At 54.3% G+C, this 23,268-nt stretch overlaps 1 protein-coding gene across 1 annotated transcript in view; it reads left to right on the top strand.

Moving 5' to 3' along the window:
• EPHB1 (EPH receptor B1) overlaps positions 1 to 23,268 on the top strand; it is a 431,842-nt gene that overhangs the window by 323,409 nt on the left and 85,165 nt on the right. The window contains exons 6-9 of the mRNA XM_051818616.1: positions 5,497 to 5,621; positions 14,332 to 14,494; positions 17,980 to 18,088; positions 18,954 to 19,018. Of these exons, the coding sequence (XP_051674576.1) occupies positions 5,497 to 5,621; positions 14,332 to 14,494; positions 17,980 to 18,088; positions 18,954 to 19,018 (462 nt within the window). The remainder of the gene's footprint in view (positions 1 to 5,496; positions 5,622 to 14,331; positions 14,495 to 17,979; positions 18,089 to 18,953; positions 19,019 to 23,268) is intronic.

The following is a 23,268-nucleotide window of genomic DNA, read 5'->3' as shown; positions in this document are numbered from 1 at the left end:
TGGATCTGAAGAGGAGCAGCCAGAACTCGAACCGGCGTCCATATGGGATGCAAACACTGTAGGCGGAGACTTAGCCCACTAAACCCCAGCACAGGTCCCTGATTGTCTGGGTTTATCAGCACCTCCCTTTCAGACCAAACACATCTCACTGAGTCTTTAGCACCTACTTTCCTGATAGGCCCTAAATGAATGATTTCTTCATATTTTCAAAAGAGGGGCCCGTATTTGTTTCTCTGCTGAATTTGAATAATCTTGTGAACTCTATTTTCCTTCCCGTCTCTCAGTAGAATGTTTAATTTAGTCAAAGGCTTTGTGTGCACTGGCAAAAGAGAGACTCTTTCAAGCGTTCAGTGAAACTCTTCTTTCATCTGAGAAATATGGAGAGAAGTCGACCGGCCAGAACTGACTGTTGAAATCCGTGCTTTTGAGGGTCACGGGGGCTGCCTCTTTGAATCAATCTCCCCATCCCTCTTGAATCTGCCTTGGTGTTGCAAGAGAAAGTTGGTGTTTGAGTGAACACCTGAGCTCATATTTATTATTTTCCCTTTTGTCTGAAGGTTTCATAGCACGTAAAACACCAGATTTAGTGGTGGCATTTGCCCTTGGAGAAGGGAACGCCAGATTTATCACCGAGGGAGACTGCTGATGGCAGAGCACTGCACGCGAGCAGCCCCTGGTTTTCCGGGGGGTGAGGTGCTTCCCGGCTTTCTCCTGCGTGCTCCGTCCCATCACAATTAAAATGTAAGCCATTCAGAGCGACCTCCGGGAGGACACACAGTCTTCCTCGGGGCCTGTGACCAGTGTGTCATCGCCATAAATCTGAGACACGCAGGCAGGATGGCCATTACCCCCTGGCGGCTTCTGCTCGCTCTGGGGCAGGTCCTTGCTTCGATAGAAGCCGGGCGTTTCCCTTGGTGGAGTCTGGCGACCGAGCGTCTCTGGCCCACCCTGCTCTGTGATCGTCTCTTTAGAGACTCCAAAGACCTTTTGGGCAGGACTGTGGCTTTGCTCCTTGTCCTGCCCCCAGTGATCGGGGCAGGGCTCCCACCACATTGGAATGTGAATGATGCTTTTCTGCCTATTAGAGGCAAAGAAGAACCAAGCCCCTGAAAGCCCTTTGGTGGCTAGGGCTGATTTTTCTGCTTGATCATGGATGATGCTTTAGCTGGCAAGGCAGGGGGAGCCTGGACAGCTGCTAGCATCTCCTGGACACCGGGTAGCACGTGGCACTGTATAAACTGTACTTCCATGCGGTTCTGCAAGGGCAGCCCAAGTGGCCCAGTGTGGGGTCAGGGAAAGGGGGTTCTCAGCAGCTGTCTCTTCACCTCCACCTCGATGGGCTCAGTCCAGCTCCTCTGAACTGCCCGCGTGCTCTCCCGCTGCCCTACCCAGTGTGTGCAAGGTCTTGGGAAAATGACCCAGTGCCACACACGTTGTTAGCCACTGAGCCTGCTGCTAAACCCAGGCCTTGGTTCTTGGTCTCATCTCATCAGACTCAGCAGCAGCATGCAGCAAGGCCTCTCGTCCTAGGAGCTCTCTCTTGCCCTTGGCTTTTCCGCACACCCACTCCCCTCGCTCCCCTTCTCCCTTGTGGGCCTTTCTCTCTCGGGCTCCTTTGCTGTTTGTTCCTCACTTCCCGATCTTAGAATGTCCATTCTGTCTGCTCTTTCTCTTGGGGATCCCTGCCAGGCCCACTGCTTTCAATGCGTTGGAGATGCTGATACCTCCAGTCTAGATGGAACGCATCCATCTGGGGACATGGCTCTCTGCCCTCTGACACCTCGGGCATCCCACACCTAGCAGGTCCAGAGCGGAGCGCATGGTCTTTCCTTCCAAACTGCTTCTACTGGCGTCTTCCTCATCTCAGGGGAAGGTAGCCTCACTCTTCCAGGGCTTCAGCCCAGAAACCTTGGAATCATTCTGACTCTTCTGTTTCTTCCACATCCCCCGTCCCCAGAGTCTAAATTTAGTTAGAATTGGCCACCTCCCCACTGCTCACAGCCCGTTTCCCAGTACTCATTGCTGGGCAGCCATATTATTGCAAGAGGCTCACCACAGACAGGTCTTTGTGCTTCCCCGTGGCCCCTGCATTCCATTTGCAACCCAGCAGACAGCAATACTGCTGTCTCCAGGTCAGATGCCGCCACTGCCCTGTCCATGGCCCTCCCATGGTCCCCCCTCTCAGGTCACTCAGGGTAGAAGCCCAAAGTCCTTTTAACGTCCGTCGGGGCTTGCCTTACGTGACTGATTCTTTGACACCCCTGGGGCAGACCCTTCCCTCAAGTGCTCTCCTCCAGTCTCCTCCTGGTCCCCTCCCTCTCCTCCTTCAACCCTGTGCTCCTGCACCTGCTTCCCAGGGGCCCTTGCTCACCACACCTCCCACACTGTGCAGTTCCCTCTTTCCCTTGTTCTATTTTTCCCATTGTACTTTGTACCTTTTAACATACCGCGTGATGTACTTATTACATCTACTCTCTGAACCCTCCCACCAGAAAGTAAGCTGTGCGAGGCAGGGCATTTTATTTGTTCTCTGTGGTAGGATGGTGACGGGCGGTAGATGCTCAGTCAATATTTGTATAATTAATTTATTAACCTGGACCGTGATGTTAAGATAGGAGGAAGAGAAAATGCATTTGATGGCTGAATCAGGATCAACACCTATTTCAATTACTAGATTAATAAGCCGAATTTAATGCCATAAGGTAAAGAAATGCATGTGAATTTCCAGAGTCAAAGCCAAAAGCCAGCTCTATGGACAAAAGGTGAGAAGAAATGCCATGGGGGAACTTAAAGGTTATATTTGCCTGTGATTTCAGAACTGAACAGCAGGGGCATGCTTTAATAGATTATAGATTAATAGATTTAGAACACAGAGATCATGGTAATTTTTTTTTAATTGTGTATTTATCTAACAGAGAAAGCTCCTGTCTCGGAGTTTTTACTGGTTTACTCTCCAAAGGCCTTCAACCACTGGGGCTGGGAATGCAATCCAGCTTTCCCTATGGGCAGCGAGTACCCAATTGTTTGAGCCATCTTGACATTGCCTCTCAGGGTCTGAACTGGCAGGAAGCAAAAATTAGGAGCCAGAGCCAAGACTTGAACCCAGCTCCTCCAATCCGAATACAAACATCTTAACCACCAAGCTGCACACTCAGTTCCTGGCTCCTGGCAGGTTCTCCTCTAATCTTTGCTGCTCAAAGAGTGGCGTGGAGACTGGGCTCCCTGTGGGTCCCAGGCACTGCATCTGGAGGAGAGCCACCCTGGGTGGTGCTGCGTCATCGTCATGGGAGAAACGTGGCACCGGGCCATTCCTTTCAGGAGGGAGGACTCAGGGAAGTTCTACCGCGTTTCTTCAGAAACTCGACAGGCCATGCTGGGGAAGAGGCAGCGTCCTGTATGATTCCAGTTGCAGAACTGAGAGCAGTGAGAAGATAAATTTCAGGACAGGGGAGGGAAGATAGATGCGACTTGGTGAAGATGACGGCAGTCTTGAGCCACAGGTCCTGGAGGCAGGAGCCTCCCATCCCCGAGGGCAAATGCTTAGCTGGGAAACTAGGGAGATTTAAGCCTACCTCAGTTCCTGGTCTCCAGGAAGCAGACACCAAGGTGGGACTAGAGGTGCCAGAGGTTTCCAAGGGACGTGAGATGGGAGCCAGAGGAGCCTGGGGGAGCCGTGAGGCCACAGTGAGGCTCTGATCCCATGAAAGAGAGGGAGGGGAGGGGGATTGGGTGGGCGGAGCCGCGAGGAAGCACTGGAGAGGCACATGGGGAGCTCTGGGGCAGATGCTGTCTGTGGGAAGAGTCCTGTTTGCAGGAATGGGCCCGCCGTGGCATCTGCCACTCTCCGTCGTTGCCTGGGAGCAGCCTGTGGGAGGCGGGCCTGCGTGTGAAGGATGGATTCCAGAGCTCAGCCGCTGGAGCCAGAAGCCAATGACGCTCCCGGGAGGAGGCAGCCCCCATAAGGTCTCTAACGAAACTACGCAAACCTACCTTCAAAGCCCTCTGGCCACATTCTGATTCCAAGGCCTCCTTACAGTCCTGTAGGTGCCCCTGGACTGAGGGTACCTCCAGGACAAGGTTCTGTGCCCCTTGTTCCAGCACGGGGACTGCACGTAGTAGTTGCCCACAGAGAATCCAACAAATGGTCTAGAAGGCAGCAGCCTCCACCTGTGACCCAGTAGCTATGCCTTGTAATTCCAGGTCTTGCAGGGGGATCTGTTAGCTTAAATTAAGGTGGGTAAATGTCACTCAGTCACAGTCACCAGGGAAACCCTTGCGAAGAGGAATTCGAGTGAGGAAATGACCTTGGTCACTGCGCAAGTGCCCGGACTAAACGGAGGAGCCCCTGAGCAGAGCGCAGATTAAGGTTCCATCTGTCATCGGCCTCTTCCCTGGACAGACAGCTCTCATTTGTTACTTCCCGACTGTTTTCAGTTTATGTACACCATGCACTGGGAAATAAATATTATTTCCAAGCAGAGATGTCTGAATCTGCCTTTCAGATTTGGGCATTACTGTCCTGTTTGCAAATGCCTGCTTTGTGTGGTGTACCTTCACCCATATTTGGAGCTCTTTATTGTAAATATCCCCAATTGGGGGAATTCTGATGGCATCTCTGCTGTGGGTCTGTGTTCATGTCTTTTTTTTTTTTTTAAGATTTTATTTTATGTATTTGAAAGGCAAAGCTACAGAGAGAGAGAAAGAGGAAGAGAGAGGGAGATCTTTTCTCTGTGTCTCACTCCCCAGATGGCCACAGTGGCCAGAGCTGGGCCAGGCTGAAGCCAGGAACCAGGAGATTCCTCCATGTCTCCCACATGGGTGCAGGGGCCCAGGGACTTAGGCCATCCTCAGCTGCTTTCCAAGACCATCAACAGAGAGCTGGATCAGAAGCAGAGCAGCCGGGACTCAAACTGGGGCTCGTATAGGATGCCAGTGCTGTAGATGGCAGTCTGACCCCTGTGCCACAGCACCAGCCGCCCCTACCATGTCTTCTTGAAAGATGTCACCCCTTGTCCTTTGGATGCACAGCAAAATCTTGCATGCGGTGTCAGAAGCAGAGGGTGCTAGAGCAATCCTCCCCACTGCACAGTAGCTGCACCGGTCAGTCCCACTCCCTCACCACGGGCTCTTGTCTTCTGTTTCCCTTCTCAGTGAAAGCCCAGCCTCTAGCAGACACTCAGTGCTCCTCCATCCCTCCTCCCTTTTCTTCCGACTCCTCCGGCCACCTCTGTGTGGGCCAAGCCGTTCTCCTTCCTGCCCAGGAAAATACCGCACACCTCCTGACCCCTGCCCACCCACCTGCTCTCCTCTCACCTTGTCTCTCCTCCACTAGTCCTCCACTTTCATTCGGCAAAACCCCAAGGAAGTTCTGTGAGTCTGACCCAGCTGATGGGCAATGAAAAGCAGGCTGTCTCCTCCTACTTGCCTCCAAGAGATGGCGGTGGTCCTGTAACCGAGCGTCTGTTCAGCTGTCCGTGTCTTCCTGTCTCTCCACAGCCCCCTCCACTGTTCCCATCATGCACCAGGTCAGTGCCACCATGAGAAGCATCACCCTGTCGTGGCCACAGCCGGAACAGCCCAATGGCATCATCCTGGACTATGAGATCCGGTACTATGAGAAGGTGAGCCGGGTTTGCCTGCAGCCTTGCAGCTCACAAGGCTGGCTGAGAACCCAAAAAGGCAGGGCTGGAGGGAGGCCTGGGTGTGTGGGGGGGAGGCAGTAATCTGGTGAGGGAGGCTCCCTGGGCGTGGTCAGGGTCAAGAATCTCAAGGCCCAGGCACTTCTTGCGCCTACTCAAGGGAGGGGCTCCCAGCCCACCCCTGGCTGCCGGGGCAGCTCACTGGGCTGGGCTGGGGAGGAGCAGTCCCGTGGGTCCCACTGACCCCATCCAGGGTTTGCTGTCCTCGTGCAGGTGCTGCCAGCCGGCCAAGGGGTCCCCATACCTTCAGAGTAGATCAGAGGTCCTGGAAAGTTTCTGATCATGGACGGTCGACATAAAGTTATTTATTTGTCAATTATACGCATATAGCACTGGATGAACAGATCCATGGAGATGTAAACAGTCATTTAAGAGGATGAGATCACAGTTAATAGAGATTGAAAGTTCTGTATCATCTTCCTTGGCTGCTCTTTAGCGGTGGCTGCTGGGGGTCTACAGCAGGGCCGGAGCTGCCAAGAAAGGAAAGCAGTGCCCCGTGGAGCTGGTGCCTGGCCCATCTGCCTCCTGCCCACCGTTGGTGGAGCACAGTGCTTGCAGCTGCTCCTGCAAAATTCACTCCTTTCTCTACCAACTCAACCATCACTCGCTAAAACTCCAGCTTCACTCTCTCCTTACAGGATCTAGTTTACTTTTATGGAAGGTGGAGTCACAGAGAGAAACAGAGACAGAAAGAGAGAGGAAGAGAGAGATCTCCCATCCTTTGGTTCACTCCCAAATGGTTGTGACTCTCGGGACTGGGCCAGGTAGAAGCCAGGAGCCCAGAACTCCATCTGAGTCTTCCACTTGGGTGGCAGGGGTCCAAGTGCTTGGGCCATCATCCGCTGCTTCCCTAGGCACATTAGTAGTGAGCTGGATCAGAGGTGGAGCAGCTGGGGCTTGAACCTGTGCGCTGATATGGGATGCCCACATCACAGGCAGTGGCTTAACCTGCTGCACCACAACACTGAGTCCTCACTCATTTATTTGCTAAAATATCAGAGTCGTGGGGGTCAACTCTGTGGCATAGTGGACTAAGCCTCTGCACTGGCATCCCAAATGGGGGCTGGTTTGTGTCCTGGCCTCTCCTTTTCCGATCCAGCTCTCTGCTATGGCCTGGGAAAGCAGGGAAGAAGGCCCAGGCTCTTGGGCCCCTGCACCCATGTGGGAGACCCAGAAGAAACTCCCAGTTCCTGGCTTCGGATCGGTGCAGCTCCAGCCACTGGGGCTATTTGGGGAGTGAACCAGTGGATGGAAGACCTTTCTTTCTGTCTCTGGTTCTGTCTGGAACTCTACCTCTCTGATAACTAAATCAAATCTTAAAAATAAATAAATTCTAAGAAATCAGAGCCATTCATGTATCTGTTCAGTAAGTGTTTAGTAAGTGTTTTCCTGTGTGACAGCTCCGATTGTTGGTGCTATCCCAGGATATGTTAGCGGCCAGACTGACAGAGGTGCCTGCTCTTCCAACAGAGGGAGCCAAACAATTCACAGTGGTCATAATAAATCAGGAAATCACACGGAATGGCAGAAAACGAGCAGTATAAAGAAAAGAAGGGGAAAAACAGCACAGGTTAAAGGGATCAGGAGAGTCAGGCTTGGGGGAGGAGCAGGCTGCAGAAAGCTAAAGCGAGGGCTGCGGAGCAGGTGAGAGCTGGTAAAGACCTTGAGGAAGGAAGGCTGTTGTGGGGCAGTTACCTGGGGGAGCAGGGCACAGCCTGAGCGAGGTGCGAGGTGCGAGGTGCGAGGGCAGGATCAGGACTGGTGGCTCCAGGAGCAAGAGGGGGACCAGCAGGCCTGGAGCCCGCGTGGGGAGTGGGGGACGGGGAGAAGTGGTTCCAGGGGAGGCTGTCACGTCGGGCATCAGGGTTCAAGCTTTCTTGCCGAGCAAGAAGGGGAGCCGTGGCAGGTTTAGGAACAGAGTATAAGCCTGTATTTTAAAAGGATCATTCGGGGTGCTCCGCTGAAAACAGGCCTGCTAGGTCATCTGTAAGGTGGCTTGAGCTGGGCTAGAAACAGAAGGATGTGGTACATACTTGATGTCCAGGGGTATAAACTAAAGGCTGAGGCAGCCAGGTTTCCCCCAGGTGGACTTGGGGCCTGGGAGGGTTTGGGACAAGCCACTAGAAGGACGTGAGGGTGCAGAGGGTACAGTATACTTACTTGGGGTGGTGGTGGGGGGTGTGCAGAAGTTCCACTCTGTCCAAAATGCCTGTGAGACGGCCAAGCGGAGAGGTGGGGTAGGCACCTGGGTATGTACGCCTGGATTTCTAGAGGGACCAGGTTGAACATGTGCATCTGAGAGTTCTCGGAGGCAGATGGTAAGACAGCCCTGAGCCTGTGTGAGGTCACCCAGGCGACAGTGGACAGAAGAGGAGGCCGAGGATGGAAAGCCACAGCCCTGCGCCGTGGGGGCCGTGCTGGCTCCTGGGACGCCGCTGTGCTGGGAAGCAGAGCCTGGTTTCCAGGGCCCTCGGCAGCTCACCACGCGGCAGCAGTAGTCAAATTACTCACCACTCGAGGTCACAGGTTCCACGTTTGTGAAATGGCAGCAATTTGCCTCCCGGAAAGCGACGGTCCAGACAGAAAACCAATCTGGGCCATGCGGAGGAGGTACACGCCCTTCAGCCACCATTACAGCTGGCCCTGCAAGCGTGGGGGAGGATCCTCTTGTGCTCAGAGAACACAGGCTTTTACAGACAATTGAGTCAGGTAATTCAGTGAATTGGGGGTGATTTAAGCCAGCTAGATCCATAAGCACCTGTTCTATCTAATCCACTTTGAATTTGGAGCCCTTGTTTGCTAGATGTTTTTTTTAATCAGTTAATAAAGTAAGCATCTACTCTCCAACATGTCTGGACAACTCTGTTTGGACCAGTTCAGTACATGGTCTCACTTTGTTACCAGAGTTGACCCAGTGGTTTCAGAGAGCGTGATGCCAGCATAGGGTGTGACATCAGAGACAAGGACCCACCAGCACCCACTGAACTTATAGCCCTGTTGACATGGCAACAGGGCTCAGAAAAATAATACTTTCCCTGCAGGGTGCACCTGTTGGGTGCCAGGGGCTTTAAAAGCAGTATCTACTTTCCTTTGCACACCCCCATGTGGTAGATATTAGTGTCATTTACCCATAGGTAAAGAAACTGAGGGACAAAGATGGTAAAAGAAAAATGTTGCTGCAGCCGGCACCGCAGCTCAATAGGCTAATCCTCTGCCTGCGGCGCCGGCACACCGGGTTCCAGTCCCGGTCGGGGCTCCGGATTCTGTCCCGGTTGCCCCTCTTCCAGGCCAGCTCTCTGCTGTGGCCTGGGAGTGCAGTGGAGGATGGCCCAAGTCCTTGGGCCCTGCATCCACAGGGGAGACCAGGAGAAGCACCTGGCTCCTGCCTTCGGATCAGCGCGGTGCGCCTGCCGCAGCGTGCTGGCCACAGCGGCCATTGGAGGGTGAACCAACGGCAAAGGAAGACCTTTCTCTCTGTCTCTCTCTCTCTCTCACTATCCACTCTGCCTGTCAAAAATAAAAAAAAAAATGTTGCTGCAGTCTCACAATTGGGAAGCAGGCCGGGGCCTTTGCCCTGCAGCAGGTGGCAGTGTTGGAAGGGGCAGAGAACACCTGCTCCTCCTGCTCACCAGCTGCGCCCAGGGACATCACTTCTGTAGGCAGCTGGGACAGGAAGATGGCTCAGCGACAACCCTGGGACTGCAGCCATGGCGTGTGCACTGCACTTGGCTCCTGGGTCCCCCACCCCAGCCCGGGCTCCTCCAGTGCCTTTCCTTTTGTATTTAAACCTCCTGCCTTGAAAGACAGTGCCTAACCTCAACTGCTTATGCTGTGAGGGAAGCGTGTTCTCTCCCATTTGAGGCCATCTCCCTCCCACTTGGTAATTTCTACTAATTATGAACAGACACACGTATATAGCAGCCCAATGCCTGAGGCAGCTGCCACACCTCAGTGAAGCGTATTATTGTCCCCACTCCAGAGGATGAAATGCTTTCCTTGGGCCACAGAAGATTCTTTGCCAAAGCATTGGTTGCCATCTAGCATATTACTATGGAACTCTCCTTCACTTACAAAATACTTGACCATGAAATCCATCACGTGGCCTTGGCCATTTCCAACATGACTAAAGAAGACATGAGCCTGGGAGGGCATTTTGAAATAATAACTGTGGGGAGCAACTCGGACTAGACTAAGTTACTGGAATTAAGACTTATTCTATGCATCTGCTCTCCCACAATATGGCACTGGGAGAGGAGTAAACAGCTTCTACACAGCTGCCTCTCGCCAACTTGAGTGATGACCTGCAGGAGCTGATCCTGCTCCTGATTGGAGGAGAGCAGCGTACTCGGCGTGTGGGTAGCAGAGTTGGGATTGGTGGAAGAGGACTATAAAGGAGGAGAGAGACGGCATGCACCAGGAACATCTAAGGGGAACACCTGAGGAACATCTGAGCAGCCCCCGAGAGAGCCGGCCGGCCGGCGGTGTGCCACTCCCCCGCGGAAGTGGGGAAAGTGGCAGGGGGAACCGCCCTTCCACGGAGGTGGAAGGGTCGGTAGCCAACCCGGGAAGAACCAGCAGCAAACCCGGGAAGGGCCGAGCAGACAAAAGAACAGCGCAGGGTCCTGTGTCGTTCCTCCGCGAAGAGGGGGAGCGACATAATGGTGCCGTGACTCGGATATGAAGCCTAGGAGGCATAATGGTGCCGTGACTCGGATATGAAACCTAGGCAGGGTTTAGTGTCGTTCCTTCACGAAGAGGGGGAGCGACAATAACCATAAAGATAGTAAGTCATCCTATATTGAGTGCCTATTAGGTGCCAGATATATACAGATATATTGGCTCTGTCCTTAAGAGAAAAAAACACATCCTTGCAAACCAGATGTAACCAATTTATAGATGATGCAACTAAGTGACAAAAAGGTTAAACAACTTACTCATTGACCACATGGGTCACAGAACCAGAACTCCAGGCATGTTATTGTATTTCAGTGAAAACCAAACACCGGGGCTGCATTGGGCGTGGGTGCAGTCACCACTGATGGTGAGGATCTATCTCAGTGTCCGTGAGGACTCCCAAGTAGGAGATTGTGTTGTAGAATCCAGAAGACGGAGGTTGTATTTGAATATTAATTCCAAGTACTTGCAACCAGAAAGATTCTGCTGACAGATTCTGCACTGACTCTGGAATCCTGCTCTTTAGAGGATAGAAGCACAGAGAACATTCTTCCTGGTAGATGTCCTGGATTGCATCCGAGGAAGCACGGCTCACCATTCCTCCGTCCTGGGCCACTCCCAGCCCCTCCATCCCAACCCAGAGGCAGCACGTGTTTTCTGTAATGGACCAGTGGGCTTGAGGGCCGTGTGGCCTCTGTCGCCACTGCTTCACTCTGCCTACGTGGCAGGAAAGCAGCCATAGACTATGTGTAAATAGGCGGGCGTGGCTGGGTTCCCATGGAATGTGGCTGCTGGCCCATGTGCAGTACTGAAAACTCTCCCTGGGCCCCTTGCCCACGTTCCCCTCTCAGTGTGTGCTTGGGACACCTTTCTCTGTCAGCTCCGTGAACAGAATCAATGAGGCCTTCGCCTCCTCCAACAGTTCATTAATAGAGAGCTCAGGTGTCCCGGAGCTGAGGACACTCCCAGAGTCTGCAGCGCGCTCATCTCCTTCCCCGTGTTAATCGGCCTCCATTCATCATTCCTCCTTGTTTACTGTCTTGTAGCACCTTTCACTCCTGGTGTCGGCGCTTATAGGCAGACCATGGGAGGAGCCCCTACAGCTGCGCTGGGCTGTCGGGATGATTAAGCACTGAGATGGCGCTCGCTGCTTTCTGATAACTGTCTAGGCTGGGCGGGTGGGGCGCTGGGCCTTGGGAACGTCTGCTCTGCGGGTTTTAGGATCGTTTTCAGACCTTGGCAATACCTTGTGCTCCATCGATTGGTCCAAGTAAGCGGACCAGAGTGTGCAGTTTCTGCATTCATTGGCGTTGAGCTGCACCGTGCACTGTGCGTTGGGGTGGGGGGATGGTCTCTGCCCCCCACAGCCGCAGCTTCTGTCTCCGAGATACTTATGAATTCGGTCATAAGCAGCCATGCTCATCACTCTCCTTCATTTGCCTGGGATTGATTAATGACCGTGTGGGGACCAAGAACAGAGACTCATTCTAATCACTGAACTTCTTCAAGAACGTGGAGACTGTGAAGTGATGATGGGTTAATGTTTGGTTCTCACAACACAACTGCCAATATATCAAAGCACTTTTTTTTTTTTTTTTCAGTTAAAGCTACCACTTGTAGCTTCACTTATTTCAAGCAGAGCAGGACCCCATCAGATTCTAATAAAACTGGGGAATTCAGGCGACTGTCTGGATTGTGTAGCCGTGGGATTTTATTTTTATTTGCGAAGTGATCAGGTGATTTTTAGAGCTCAGATCTTCACGGGGTCGCAGTGGTCATGACCAGAGTCCTGTGTGCCTTCTTTCTGATGAAGCTCTGATTGGGCCTGGGGGCAGGAGTAGGGAGCGGGTTGAGGATGCAGGTGACTCCCCTTGCATTTGAACAGATCAGATGGCAGGTGGACAGTTCCTCCCAGGAAGCCTCTCCCTGGGACCCAGGGATAGCCCTCGCTGATGACTCTTTAACTGCATTGTCGGTTCGAGCTGGTTGCTCACAACTACTTCTGACATAGTCAGGGCCGCCCTGTGCCACCAGCGCTCCAGTGTGCCCGCTACGGCAGGCTCCTGAGCTCCTCCAGCCTTGCTTTCGCACCATTCCCTCTGTTCACCCACGTGGCTCACTTCCCCCATCTTTGACGGCTCAGCTGACGCCACTCCTCCTGGTGCCCCCTACCGTGCCTCGTAGCCCACTGTGCTGCCCCCTGCCCAGTTGCTCAGCCCACACTGCTGTCGTCTTCAGTTTATTTTCCCGTCTACCCCACAAGATGCTGCGTCCCCAGGGGACAGAGACGTTTGTGCTCAGAGCTGCATGGCGAGCACCCATATAGCACCCACATAGCACCCAGCCGTGTGTCTTATGTGTAACTGCTTGGCTCACTGGACAGGTAAGGGAGGGAAGATACACATCAGGTTCTACTCGCCTCTGCAAAGTAGACCTTTCCAAATTTATGGCGATGGGAATTACTTTGCATTGCACTGTATTCTCTTGTCCTGGCGCAAGCCCCACCCCGTTTCTTCTGTATTGAGCTGAAGATGTGGTTGCAGTTTCCCCCTCATTGTCACCAGGCCTCTTGAGCCACAGTGCCTAAACCTCACTGCAGTACCCCAGAGCTGCCTGGGACACTCGAGGGCTTCCCTTCCAGTGACCCAAGCCCTTCTGCACCGAGGTCTCTGTTTGCCTCTAGGCTTCATGGTGCAGACAGAAGCAGGCCCAAACTCTTAAGCTTTGCTTCCTGCATGCTAGGAGACGGCCCAGATCGTTGTAGTGGAAAGACCTGCTCACCTGGAAACAATCAGAGACCAGGCTAAGGAGCTGAGGGTGAGGCATGGAAGGCCCGCAGTGGGAGCAGAGCATCCGTGGTCTGGAGTGGTGTGGGAAGCCTGCCCAGAGGAGGCCTGGAGCAAGGCATTCTGGACTGGCCATGTGGCCTCAACGATGGTGTGGTAGCAAGGCGAGATTGTGGGGGGAATGTGAGACCGGAAATGACATCATTAAGGAAGGACCCCTGAGCCCAGGTGTAGGAGTTCAGTCCTTATACTATTAGAGCTTTAGAAAAGACGGTTGGCATTGGGGTTGGGGGCGGTGAGGAGCAGGCAGAAGATGGGAGTTTGCAAGAGTGCAGACACCAATTGTTTATTCACTAAGACACGTAGCGCAGAGAGGAAGCAGCCGTGCAAGGGCACTCGGGATGGGCAGAGGAGCCAGTGTGCAAGGCACAAGCAGGGCCGTACACACCTGAGGACACAGGTGTGCAGACAGCAGCGACTGCTGGGGACAGGGTGAAAGGTGCTGACGAAAATGACCTCACATAAGTGCAGAGGGCAAGGACATACGGAGAAGGGGCGTTGCCCTCCCTGGATGCTGGGGACCTGGGGGTGGCGCCCAGACACAGGTCAAGGTGAAGGCAGAGCAGGTGGGGGAGGCAGTCCAGAATGGCTTCCACTGCTTCAGCACAGTGGACGCAGAGCCTTTGGCCTAAACCCTTGAGGACGCTTAAGGAGCGAGGGCGAACGGCCCCTGGGGGGAACGACCAGGGAGACCTTGGGAAAAGAACCCAGAGGGGACAGCTCAGCGCGTGCAAGCAGAAAGGGGATGGATGGTGTCTGCTGCTTCTGCTGAGCTCGGAGACTTGGCAGGAGTTTGCAAAGCTGCATGTGTTCTGCAACTCTACGTCTGACCCCTGGGCAGAGCAGCACGGGTGGAAAATGTGCGGCACCCTGGCCGGCCCTGAAGCGTGGTCACTTCCTCAGACCACCCTGTGGTCCAGGACTGGTGTGGCATTCCCTCGGCCAGGCCAGACTGTCCCCATCCAGAGGGAGGGCCTGAGCTGGTGGCAACTTCTGGCAGATCTGCAGGAGCAAGAAGTCATGGGACCTGAGTGCTCCAGGACAAAGCGCGCTGGGGGCTGCAGCCCCCAGGAGCCAGCTGCTGACCCCTTCTGCTTTGCTCCTTGTTTTAGGAACACAACGAGTTCAACTCCTCCATGGCGAGGAGCCAGACAAACACGGCGCGGATCGACGGGCTGCGGCCGGGCATGGTGTACGTGGTACAGGTGCGCGCCCGCACCGTGGCTGGCTATGGGAAGTTCAGTGGCAAGATGTGCTTCCAGACTCTGACAGACGGTAAGGTGGGGGTGGGGGAGAGGGTGGTGGGCACAGGGCAGGCCATCGATTTGGGGGAGGAGGAGAAGCAGGCCCAGAGAAGCTGCACACACGGCCAAAATGCCAACCTCCAGCTGGCTTCCAGTTCACCTCCTCACAAAGGTTTGTCTCCCCTAGGGCAAACCTAGGCGTGCTCATTCACCAGCAAGGCATCTCTCTGGAGTCTGGCAAGTTTGTCTCCCAGCAACCCATTGGGTTTGCCTTTGAGGGGTCTGTGCACCACGAGTGGCCTGTTGCATTGGCACAGCAGGGACAGCCACTGTGGCCCACGGTGCCGTGTTGCATCAAGGCACGGCCCTGTGTGGTTTCACCCACACCCTGCTCCACTCTCCCAGGCACGGGATGTGGAGCTGAGTTCACAGCCTGAGTGCATGAGCTTGAGTCACCAGGAGGGACATGGTGGGACAAGACCTGGGCGTGGTGGTCTCACGTGTCCAAGATCTCTGAACCCTTGGAGCAGCTTCACCCAGGACCTGCAGTGCGTCCTGCCCGGGTGGCCCCGGAGAGAACAGCCACTCTGTCACCAAAATTGCTTCTACTTTAGGGCTTTGTTAGTTCCCTGTTACACCTGCCTCCCTCCAGCCCCCAAGAACAGCTCCTTCATTAGTTCTGAAAACCCGATTTCCCGTCGCCTTAGCATGGTGCGTGGGTGTGTTCTGTCTGTGTCTTTTTTCCTTTCCCATAGGTTGCCATTCATACCACTTACTGTAGTTTTGTCTGTCTGCCCACCTGCCCCAATTGAGGGTATTTCAAAAAGTTTGTGGAAGATGGAATTAAAGGATAAGCTTATTTTGGTGCAAATTTTTAAAATCCATCCATAGTTTTTTTTTTGTTTTTTTTGTTTTTTTTGTTTTTTTTTTTTTTTTTTTTTTTTTTTTTCCCGCAATCTGTGTTTTCCATGAACTTTTTTAAGACCCCTGCTACAGTTACTCATTTCTGAGCTGTTTCCTGCTAGTGGTCCAACTGGCGGTCTATTCCTAACCCCACTCATTGAAAGGCTTTCCTTCTCCTTTCTGAAGTTACATTGGAATTAGTTTGACCTGACATGGAATGTTATTGTAGGCTAGCATTCTGATGCCAGATAGATGCTCCATAGTCCTTGAGGTTTCTCTTGACTTACATTGTATGTTAAACAATCATTCAATGAATTAGAAATATTTAAATATCCAATGGTTTCTTACCCAAATAAGAACATTTACTTTCCGGTGAAAAGAGAAATCAACAGTGGCGAGTGTGAGGACCCCCCCCCCACCTGAGTGGCGAGTGTGAGGACCCCTCCCCGCCCCGGCTGAGTGGCAGCTGCGCCCTGGGATGCCCACAGCTGTGCTGTGATTCAAGCTAGATGTTCTCATATGAATGGTCTGGGCCCTGTAGGACTGGAGCCTGCACCCCGCTTTGTGTTTATTTCGGGTGCATCTTCTCCGGAGTTTTGAGTATGGGGACATGGGGTAGAAAGGTGAGGCGGCTCATTGAGATGAACAGTGCTGTCAGAATGGGAAGAATGCAGGCCGCCTGCATGCTCCTAAGCACTCCGTCCCCTGCTCGGCACCTCACTTACCGGCTGGATTTATAGGCACTTTGGCATCAGGAGGTACACAGGATTAAAAGCCCCAAACTCCAAGTGCGCAGAGCACTGGTCTCTTGGCAATTCTGCTAGACAAATCAAGAAGTAACAAATTCCTCCCAAGAAGCCTATTCCTTTTACATTCGGCAGTTAAGTTCTGCAGACCCCAGAGAGGCTGGATGTCTAGGAGAGTTCTGGGAAGTGGCCAGATCTGGGCGGATGATCTCAGTGACGGAGGTGCACACGTGGGTACTGGTCGCGCGCACAGCTGCAGGACAGTCTGCGGTGCACAGGTGACCTGAAAGTCGCCCGGCCGTGGGGTCACTGGGGCGAGGAGGACCTGTGGGACCCCACCCCGGGGCAGTGGCCACGCCCGGGCTGAGTGCCTTCCACGTGGAGGCTCTCAGGGACACCGTGCTCTCTGATGCGTCCTCTCTGATGCGTTTTTCTAACCGGGCAAGCTCCAGGTTGCTTCATGAAATTGTTAGCTTGTGACGACTCCTGGCTGTGGCTCCTTGACTTTTATTGTTGTTGTTGCCAAATTTGTTTTATTTATTTTTAGCACAAAAAGCTGCTGAGGGGAGAGCAATGGGATCTCAGCCTTGGGCTCTGCCTGTTGACTTCTATAGAGTGGGAGGGTTCAAGGGCCAACGCCCTTGCTGTCAATCACCCCCCACCCACGTAATTGGAGGAGGAGTCTCAAGGATTGGGGCGGACATAAGGACCCCCACCCCCACCCCAGAGTGTTTGTTAACCACACAGACACTTGTTCTCCCCTCTGGGGGCTCTGATCTGGACATCTGAAGAGTGGCCCAGGAAGGAGCCATGCCAAACCTCCGGCTCAGGGGCTCAGGTAATTCCTGTGCCACCATGGGGAACCTCCTCCGTGTCGCCAGCAGGATGAGCAGTTAAGTTTGAATTTCAGATAGGCAACAAATAACATTTCAGTGTAAGTATGTGCCGTGCGGTATTCGGTAAATATTTATACTAAAACATTATTCTTTTCTTAAATCTGGAATTCAAACTTAGCTGTGTTTTAATTCGCTATTATCTGCTGACCCTGATTTAGTAGAACCTCCATAGTTTGATCTCCACATGCCAAAGTCCTGAGCATCAGATAGCGGCTCTCTAATACCAGTGGAAGAATAACCGTGACAATAACAGCAACAATAATAATAGCAACAACCAGCCGGAGCAGGTGCACACAGCTTAAAGAGTAGCATGGGGGGCACCTGCGCTAGCTAGGTCAGGCACCATGAAGTGCGCTCCACACATTTTTTGATTTTGTTTTTCCCCAACAGATAGGCAGAGAGTCAGGGAGACTAATTGGTCCGAGATCGCCGAGTTTACACGTGGGCATGCCAGGCTCCATGCGGGGTCCAGCGTGGCTTCCGTGTCTGGCAGAGGCCTTGCTCTTGCACACCGTCTTGCTGAGTAGGAGCTGAGAGCGCGGGCGGCTGCTCAGGCGCGTCGTCCTCCTGCAGCACGTCGGGCACAGGGCTGGCTGAGTGCAGGCACCCAGGGACTCTGCTCCCTCGCTGCGATTTAAACCCTCCCATCTCAGAAGACACTTCAGCGGGGTCTTCACCCCTCCGCTGGGCTTATCCCTAGCACGGCTGAGAGCCCTTTTAGCAGAAGGGACACAGGAGGCTTCTTGGCCACTGGCCCCGCCTTCCCATGAGCCATTGTGTGGCTTCCATTGTCGCCATTGCCTTTTGTGGATTTGGGCTGAAAGATCACACCTTGCTGTGGTCAGGCCTACGATCTGCAGCGTACGCCCTGTACTCCATGTAGATATGCGCGTGGGTGTTTCGTGTCTTAGGTAGCAGCTGTCGTGCAGCGTGCCTGTGGGCAGGAGTCTAACGCCACTTTCTCACCTTAGAGGACTACAAGTCGGAGCTGAGGGAGCAGCTGCCCCTCATTGCAGGCTCGGCAGCGGCCGGGGTCGTGTTCGTCGTGTCCTTGGTGGCCATCTCCATAGTCTGCAGCCGGTAAGCACCAACCCCCCACCTGCTCTGTTTGCACCCAGGAAGCCTCTCTCCATGGACCCCTCTTCCCGTGCCAGCCCGTCTCGGCTGCGCAGACTGCACCAGGCCGGACTGTTTCCAGACACCCTTGTCACTCCATCTCAATCCACAGGCAGCCCAGAATTCGCCAGGTGATTTATTTTCTCTGGGCCTAGAATAAACTCTGCCGTGGGAGCCCGGCAAGGCTGTGGGTAAACAGCATCCATCCTGAAACCTCATTTAAGTTAAGACTTTTAGCCCTACTCACAGGCAGGGGCTGTCAGACTGATGGTTACAAAATTGCATCTGAGCTGCTGGAGTGCCCGCCCCCCCCCACCCCCTCCCTCACCCCCCTGCTCATCCTCAGCTGAGAGCGCCCAGGCCCTTAGCACTGGGCAGAAAGGCAGCCGGACCAGAGAGGAGGGGAGGAGTAAAGAAGAGCTCTGAGTTCCGCACCAGGGCCAGCCTGGAGGCTTCGTGCATTTTTAATGCTGCGTCTAACTGCCTTGGGTGGTTAGCCCAGATACTGTGTGCAAAGCCCTGTTTTAGGCTTCCCCCAAGCAGTACTGCGGCTCCACCTGAGCGCTGGAGATTGGCCGCAGTGCCTCCACCCTCTGACTGGGGGGCAGTGGGACAGGGGTTGTGCGCAGACCTTCATTTCCTGCAGACCCATCTGCCTACAGAACACTGGGTAAGGCAGGAGCAAAAGAGGGTTGCCCAGTCTTCCGCCCAGGACAGGGCCAGGGTGAGCCCAGGTCTGGGTCTTGGACGGGGCCTGGGGAGGAGGTCCCTGCAGCTGAGTGGCATCTGCACCCCCGGCTGAGACAGCCCCTCTTGTCTGCATCCACAGGAAACGGGCGTACAGCAAAGAGGCGGTTTACAGCGATAAACTCCAGCATTACAGCACAGGCCGAGGTGAGTAGGGAGCGCCCCCCTGCTGGCCACGGATGGGTTTCTGGGGCAGGCAGGTGTGCTGCCTGAGAGCGCCTTACATCCGGGCTGGCCAGTCCCTAGGCCAAGGCCCCCCCACCAAGCCTCGGTGCCCCCCAACAGCTGCCTCTCTCTGCAGGTGCCCCTGGGGACCAGACTGCCCACCCCCACTTCCTTGTGCCCTCTGTGGGTGCTCCTTGGACGTCCGCGGGGTAGATTATCTTCTGCATTGATGAGCCCGTATGGGACACGGAAGGCAGGGAAAAGATTGGGTTTAGCAAGTCAATGAATCCTGAAATCAGACTCAGTGGGAAAAGACGGAGGGCTCTCTATTAACATCATCTGCCTTATCTTATCCAATTGAGCGGCTGGGGAATGTGTTAACCAAATTCACAGATAAGCCATAGAACAGGAATGCAGGGAATTAAAAAGATAGTAGAGCCGAGAGGCCAAAGTGCTGGGCTATCTCCCAGGTGTTTTCTTTTAAGCAGTGCCTTAAAAAGTTTCTCTCTCATCATTCTACTCTTTTTTTTTTTCTGGAAAACCTGCATATTTAGAAAATATTTTTATAATGAAAAGTTCTCTTCCCCGCTGCGCACATCAAGTCCGGTGTCAGAACCGCGGGCTTTCGTCCATGGGGTGACAACCTAGCAGGAGGCAGAAGGTCGGCTGGGCAGCCTTCCCGCCTCCAGAAAACCAGGCGTGCAGATCCCCAGGGCGCATGCGCGTTCCGTTTCCAGGGTTCTCCTTTAGGACGCTGCGGATTCCCTCCCCAGCCGGTGCTCACACTCTGTGCCGTGCTTCCGCCATCAGCCGCATCGCGCCTCCATGGCCCTGTCCCCTTGCAAGGGAAGCCCTGTTTTGCTCCCACCCGCTCAGCAGTGAGCGAGCAGATGGCCCTCCTAGATGCCCCTGCACCAGGCATGCGCGTGCCTTCCCTGGGCGCGAAACTCCGAGCCGAGTTCTCGTGGACCAAGGTGCTTTCCTTCTCTGCTGGGGGAACGTCTAGGCAGCAGCTGGGCCATGAAGGAGCAGCTAGCGCAAGGCAGTGCTACCTCCAGCCATAGAAAGGCCACCATCAAGACCCCTGCATGGGTTTGCAGAGGGCCAGGCCGGCAGCCCGGTAGCTGTTGCTCAGGGCAGTCATGTGGGGAGGGAGTGTGGGCTTGGTGCTGCCTCAGAGGGCCTGCTGCCCTCCGTGCTGGTCCAGTGCAGCCCCCACAGTCAGCACCCCAAACGAGGCTGCCCACATAGCTGCAGCTATGCTCGGATTGTGTTTGCTCCAGGCCTCCTGGGCTCCATCCCTGCTGCTTTCAGAAGGTTAAGCCCTACTGTGTTCTTGTTCCTTTCCTGAGTCCTGACTGCTCGCTGCATAAGCTACCGACGCCTGTCCTACTAATGCTGAGCTGGGTCGGCCCTTCCACTCAGGGCCTTAGCTGCCCAGTCGGAAAACAGAGACTTGGGTGTGTCTGTGGCTCTCATGTGAGAGTGCACCTACCAGGCCACCTGGGAATTACCTGAAGGGCTTCCCTGATCTGCCTCCAGCTTGGGCCGTTGCCTCCGTGGCTCCTGGTCCAGGCCACTCCTTGCCATTGTGAGCCCGTGCAAGGTCTGCTTCAGACCTTGGCGTCCTGTGAGCCCTTTGCATGAAACACCTAGAGATGGTTGTGTCAGCCTGGAAGGAGAGTCAGGGCCACAGGGATACAAAACTGGCTCCAAAAGGAGGAATCTCATATGAAATGGAGAGGCAGCCAAAGGTGTCTCCCAGTGCCTCGGGCGACAGCTGCCTCTCTTTGGGAGGTGTGCGCGCTAAGCCTTGCCCTTGACCCTCAGGCGGGGCACAGCAAGGGTTCCCAGGCATCCAGGAGCCTGGAGCTTGCTGCCCCCTTGGCTGCTGCAGCCTGCCACATGGCCATTCCTTCTCCTGCTCTGGCGGTGTGGCTCTGCAGGGGCCACCATGTGGCACCTGCCCACACAACACTGTGCTCACAGCCACTTCCCGTGGTACTCGGTTGCCTCTGAGGCCAGCCAAGGGAGGCTTCCCTGATTCCTAAGAGCCATAGAAAAGCCAGTCCGTAGTCTGCGTGGTAGCGACCCCGCTGCAGCCAGCTGAGCAGCCAAAAACACAGAACTGAGAAACTTAGCAGTCCCCACCCCCACCCCTCGGGGGGACAGGGAGTTCTGTGGGTCTGGGTTCCCTGCCTTGGCGGCCTTAGAAGTCTGTCCTCTTTTTAATTTGGCTTGCCTTTTATAAACGTCCTTTCCCTCTCCTGCTAACTATTCCTTGTATCTGATCTGTGACACCTGGCTCCCCTCACACCCGGGCTCTCTAAACCCCTAGTCTCATGCACTGAGTTGCATTTCTACATTTTCTCCTGTGAACATCTGTCTCCCTGACTCCAGCTGTCGGTGCTGTGGGGAAGCAGAAGCGCAGTGGAGCCAGGCGAGGCTCAGCGCACAGATACCAGGGGAGCAAACCAAAGGCTACAGTGGAGAAAGGGCCTGGTTAACCAGGGCCGAGGGCTGGGCGTGATGGGTGTGCACCCTCTCCTGTGCCCCAGGCCTTGGGGACTTTACTCGGTAGCTCACTCACACTCTCCGAACCTCCACAACCACTCTGGAAGACAGGTGTGGCTCTGGGGAGAGGCGAGGTGACTTCCGCGGAGGTGGTGAAGGTGGACCGTGCACTCTGAGTCTGGCTGTGGTGCCTGCCATGCCCTTGGCCACAGCTCAGAGGTCCTGAGAAGCTCCAGGAGTAGTCCCTGTTGCCCTGGCTGGTGGTTGTTGGTCCCCTCTCTGGACCCCATTGCAGGAGGTAGAGAGATGGAAATGTCATCTGAATGTGTGTGTAACTACACCTAGGCCGTCCATGTGTGTGTCCCTCTGGGAGATGCTCCCCGACCTGTGTCTGAGAGCACCCTTGCCTCTCTCCCCCACAGGCAGGGCCCAGGGCGCTACAGAGAGGCTGGTACCCCTGCTCCTCCCAGGGGCACTGATGCTGAGGTCAAAGGCAACAGAGCAGAAATGTTGGCCTCCAGAACTCCTTCTCCAGCCAGTAGGGATGTGGCAGGTCTGGTCGGTCTGAGAACATGCCGGGGATGCCACTGTGGTCTCCGGGGCACTGGGTTGTGTTCCTCCCCAGAGCCTGGAGCATGGGGAGCAGGGGTGCAGTCGGAATCTGGATTTGGAGGAAAAGAGCAAGCTGGGAAGAGACTGTGCTGGAAGGGGGGTGGGGAGCTTGGATGGAAAACCTGCACACCTGCACCATGTGTTGAGGCATGGTGGGGTGGAACTGTGTGCACCCCCAGTCCAGCAGGAGGCAGACGGGTGGTGTGTTCTCATGGTGTCTCGTGGCCAGTTCTCAGAAGTGCTGCCTGGCAAGAGTTGCATGGATGGGAAGATTCGGGTGGGCCAGGGTAAGCTTAAGCATCTCCCTTTAGAAAAGTTCCAGCTGATCCCACTCCTGGCAAACAGGCACTTAAGAAGCTCGGGTCACTGCACAGTTGATTCCTGAGTTGGGTGGGGCGTGCAGGCGTGGGGAGAGAGGAAGCTGGGGGCTTGTGGAGGGGGGAGGCGCCCACACTCTCAGGAAGCAGCTCTGGCAAGAGCATCTCTGTGTGTAGGCGATTGCAGAGGGAAGTCACGGAGCTGCTCTTGTTAAGTTTTGGGAAAAGCAGAAACGGGGCAGGTGCCTGGAGACTCTGGGTTGGCACACACCCCTAGGGGAAGAGGGCAGAGCTCCAGCCCTGCCAAACAGGCACTCAGAGAGCCTAGGGAGCAGATGGGTTCTGGGTGTTTAAACGCAAATGAAGGGATCATTGGGAACCAGCACAGGTTCATTGAGAAAAAATTATGGCGACCTTGTCTCATTTGCCAGGGTTATACACTTGGTGACTTCAAGAGGAATTGCAGATGTAGCGGGTTTTTATTTTGGCAAAAATAGTTTATGGTCTCCCAAGGGAAGGCGTTGTGAAGTGGATGCATGGAAACAAGTGAGTTAGCTGGGAAGGCAGTCCCTAGCATTTTTCGCTTTCTTGTCCTGCTTGTTTGATTGTTTTTTAAATTCACAGGTCAGATGCAATCCTAGGGATGCTTATCTAGTTTGTAGGTAACAGTTGGAGAGCATAACTAACACCATAAAAGACAGAGCCAAAACTCAAAACTATCAACAGCTTTGAATGCTAATTTGAAATCTGCAAGACAAAATGTTAGCAAGATAAATCTGGAATCTAGTG

This window comes from Oryctolagus cuniculus, chromosome 4 (assembly GCF_964237555.1).
Source record: "Oryctolagus cuniculus chromosome 4, mOryCun1.1, whole genome shotgun sequence".
Classification (NCBI taxonomy): domain Eukaryota; kingdom Metazoa; phylum Chordata; class Mammalia; order Lagomorpha; family Leporidae; genus Oryctolagus; species Oryctolagus cuniculus.
The sequence above is the reverse complement of the archived record's forward strand: the minus strand, read 5'-3'. Positions and strand labels throughout refer to the sequence as shown.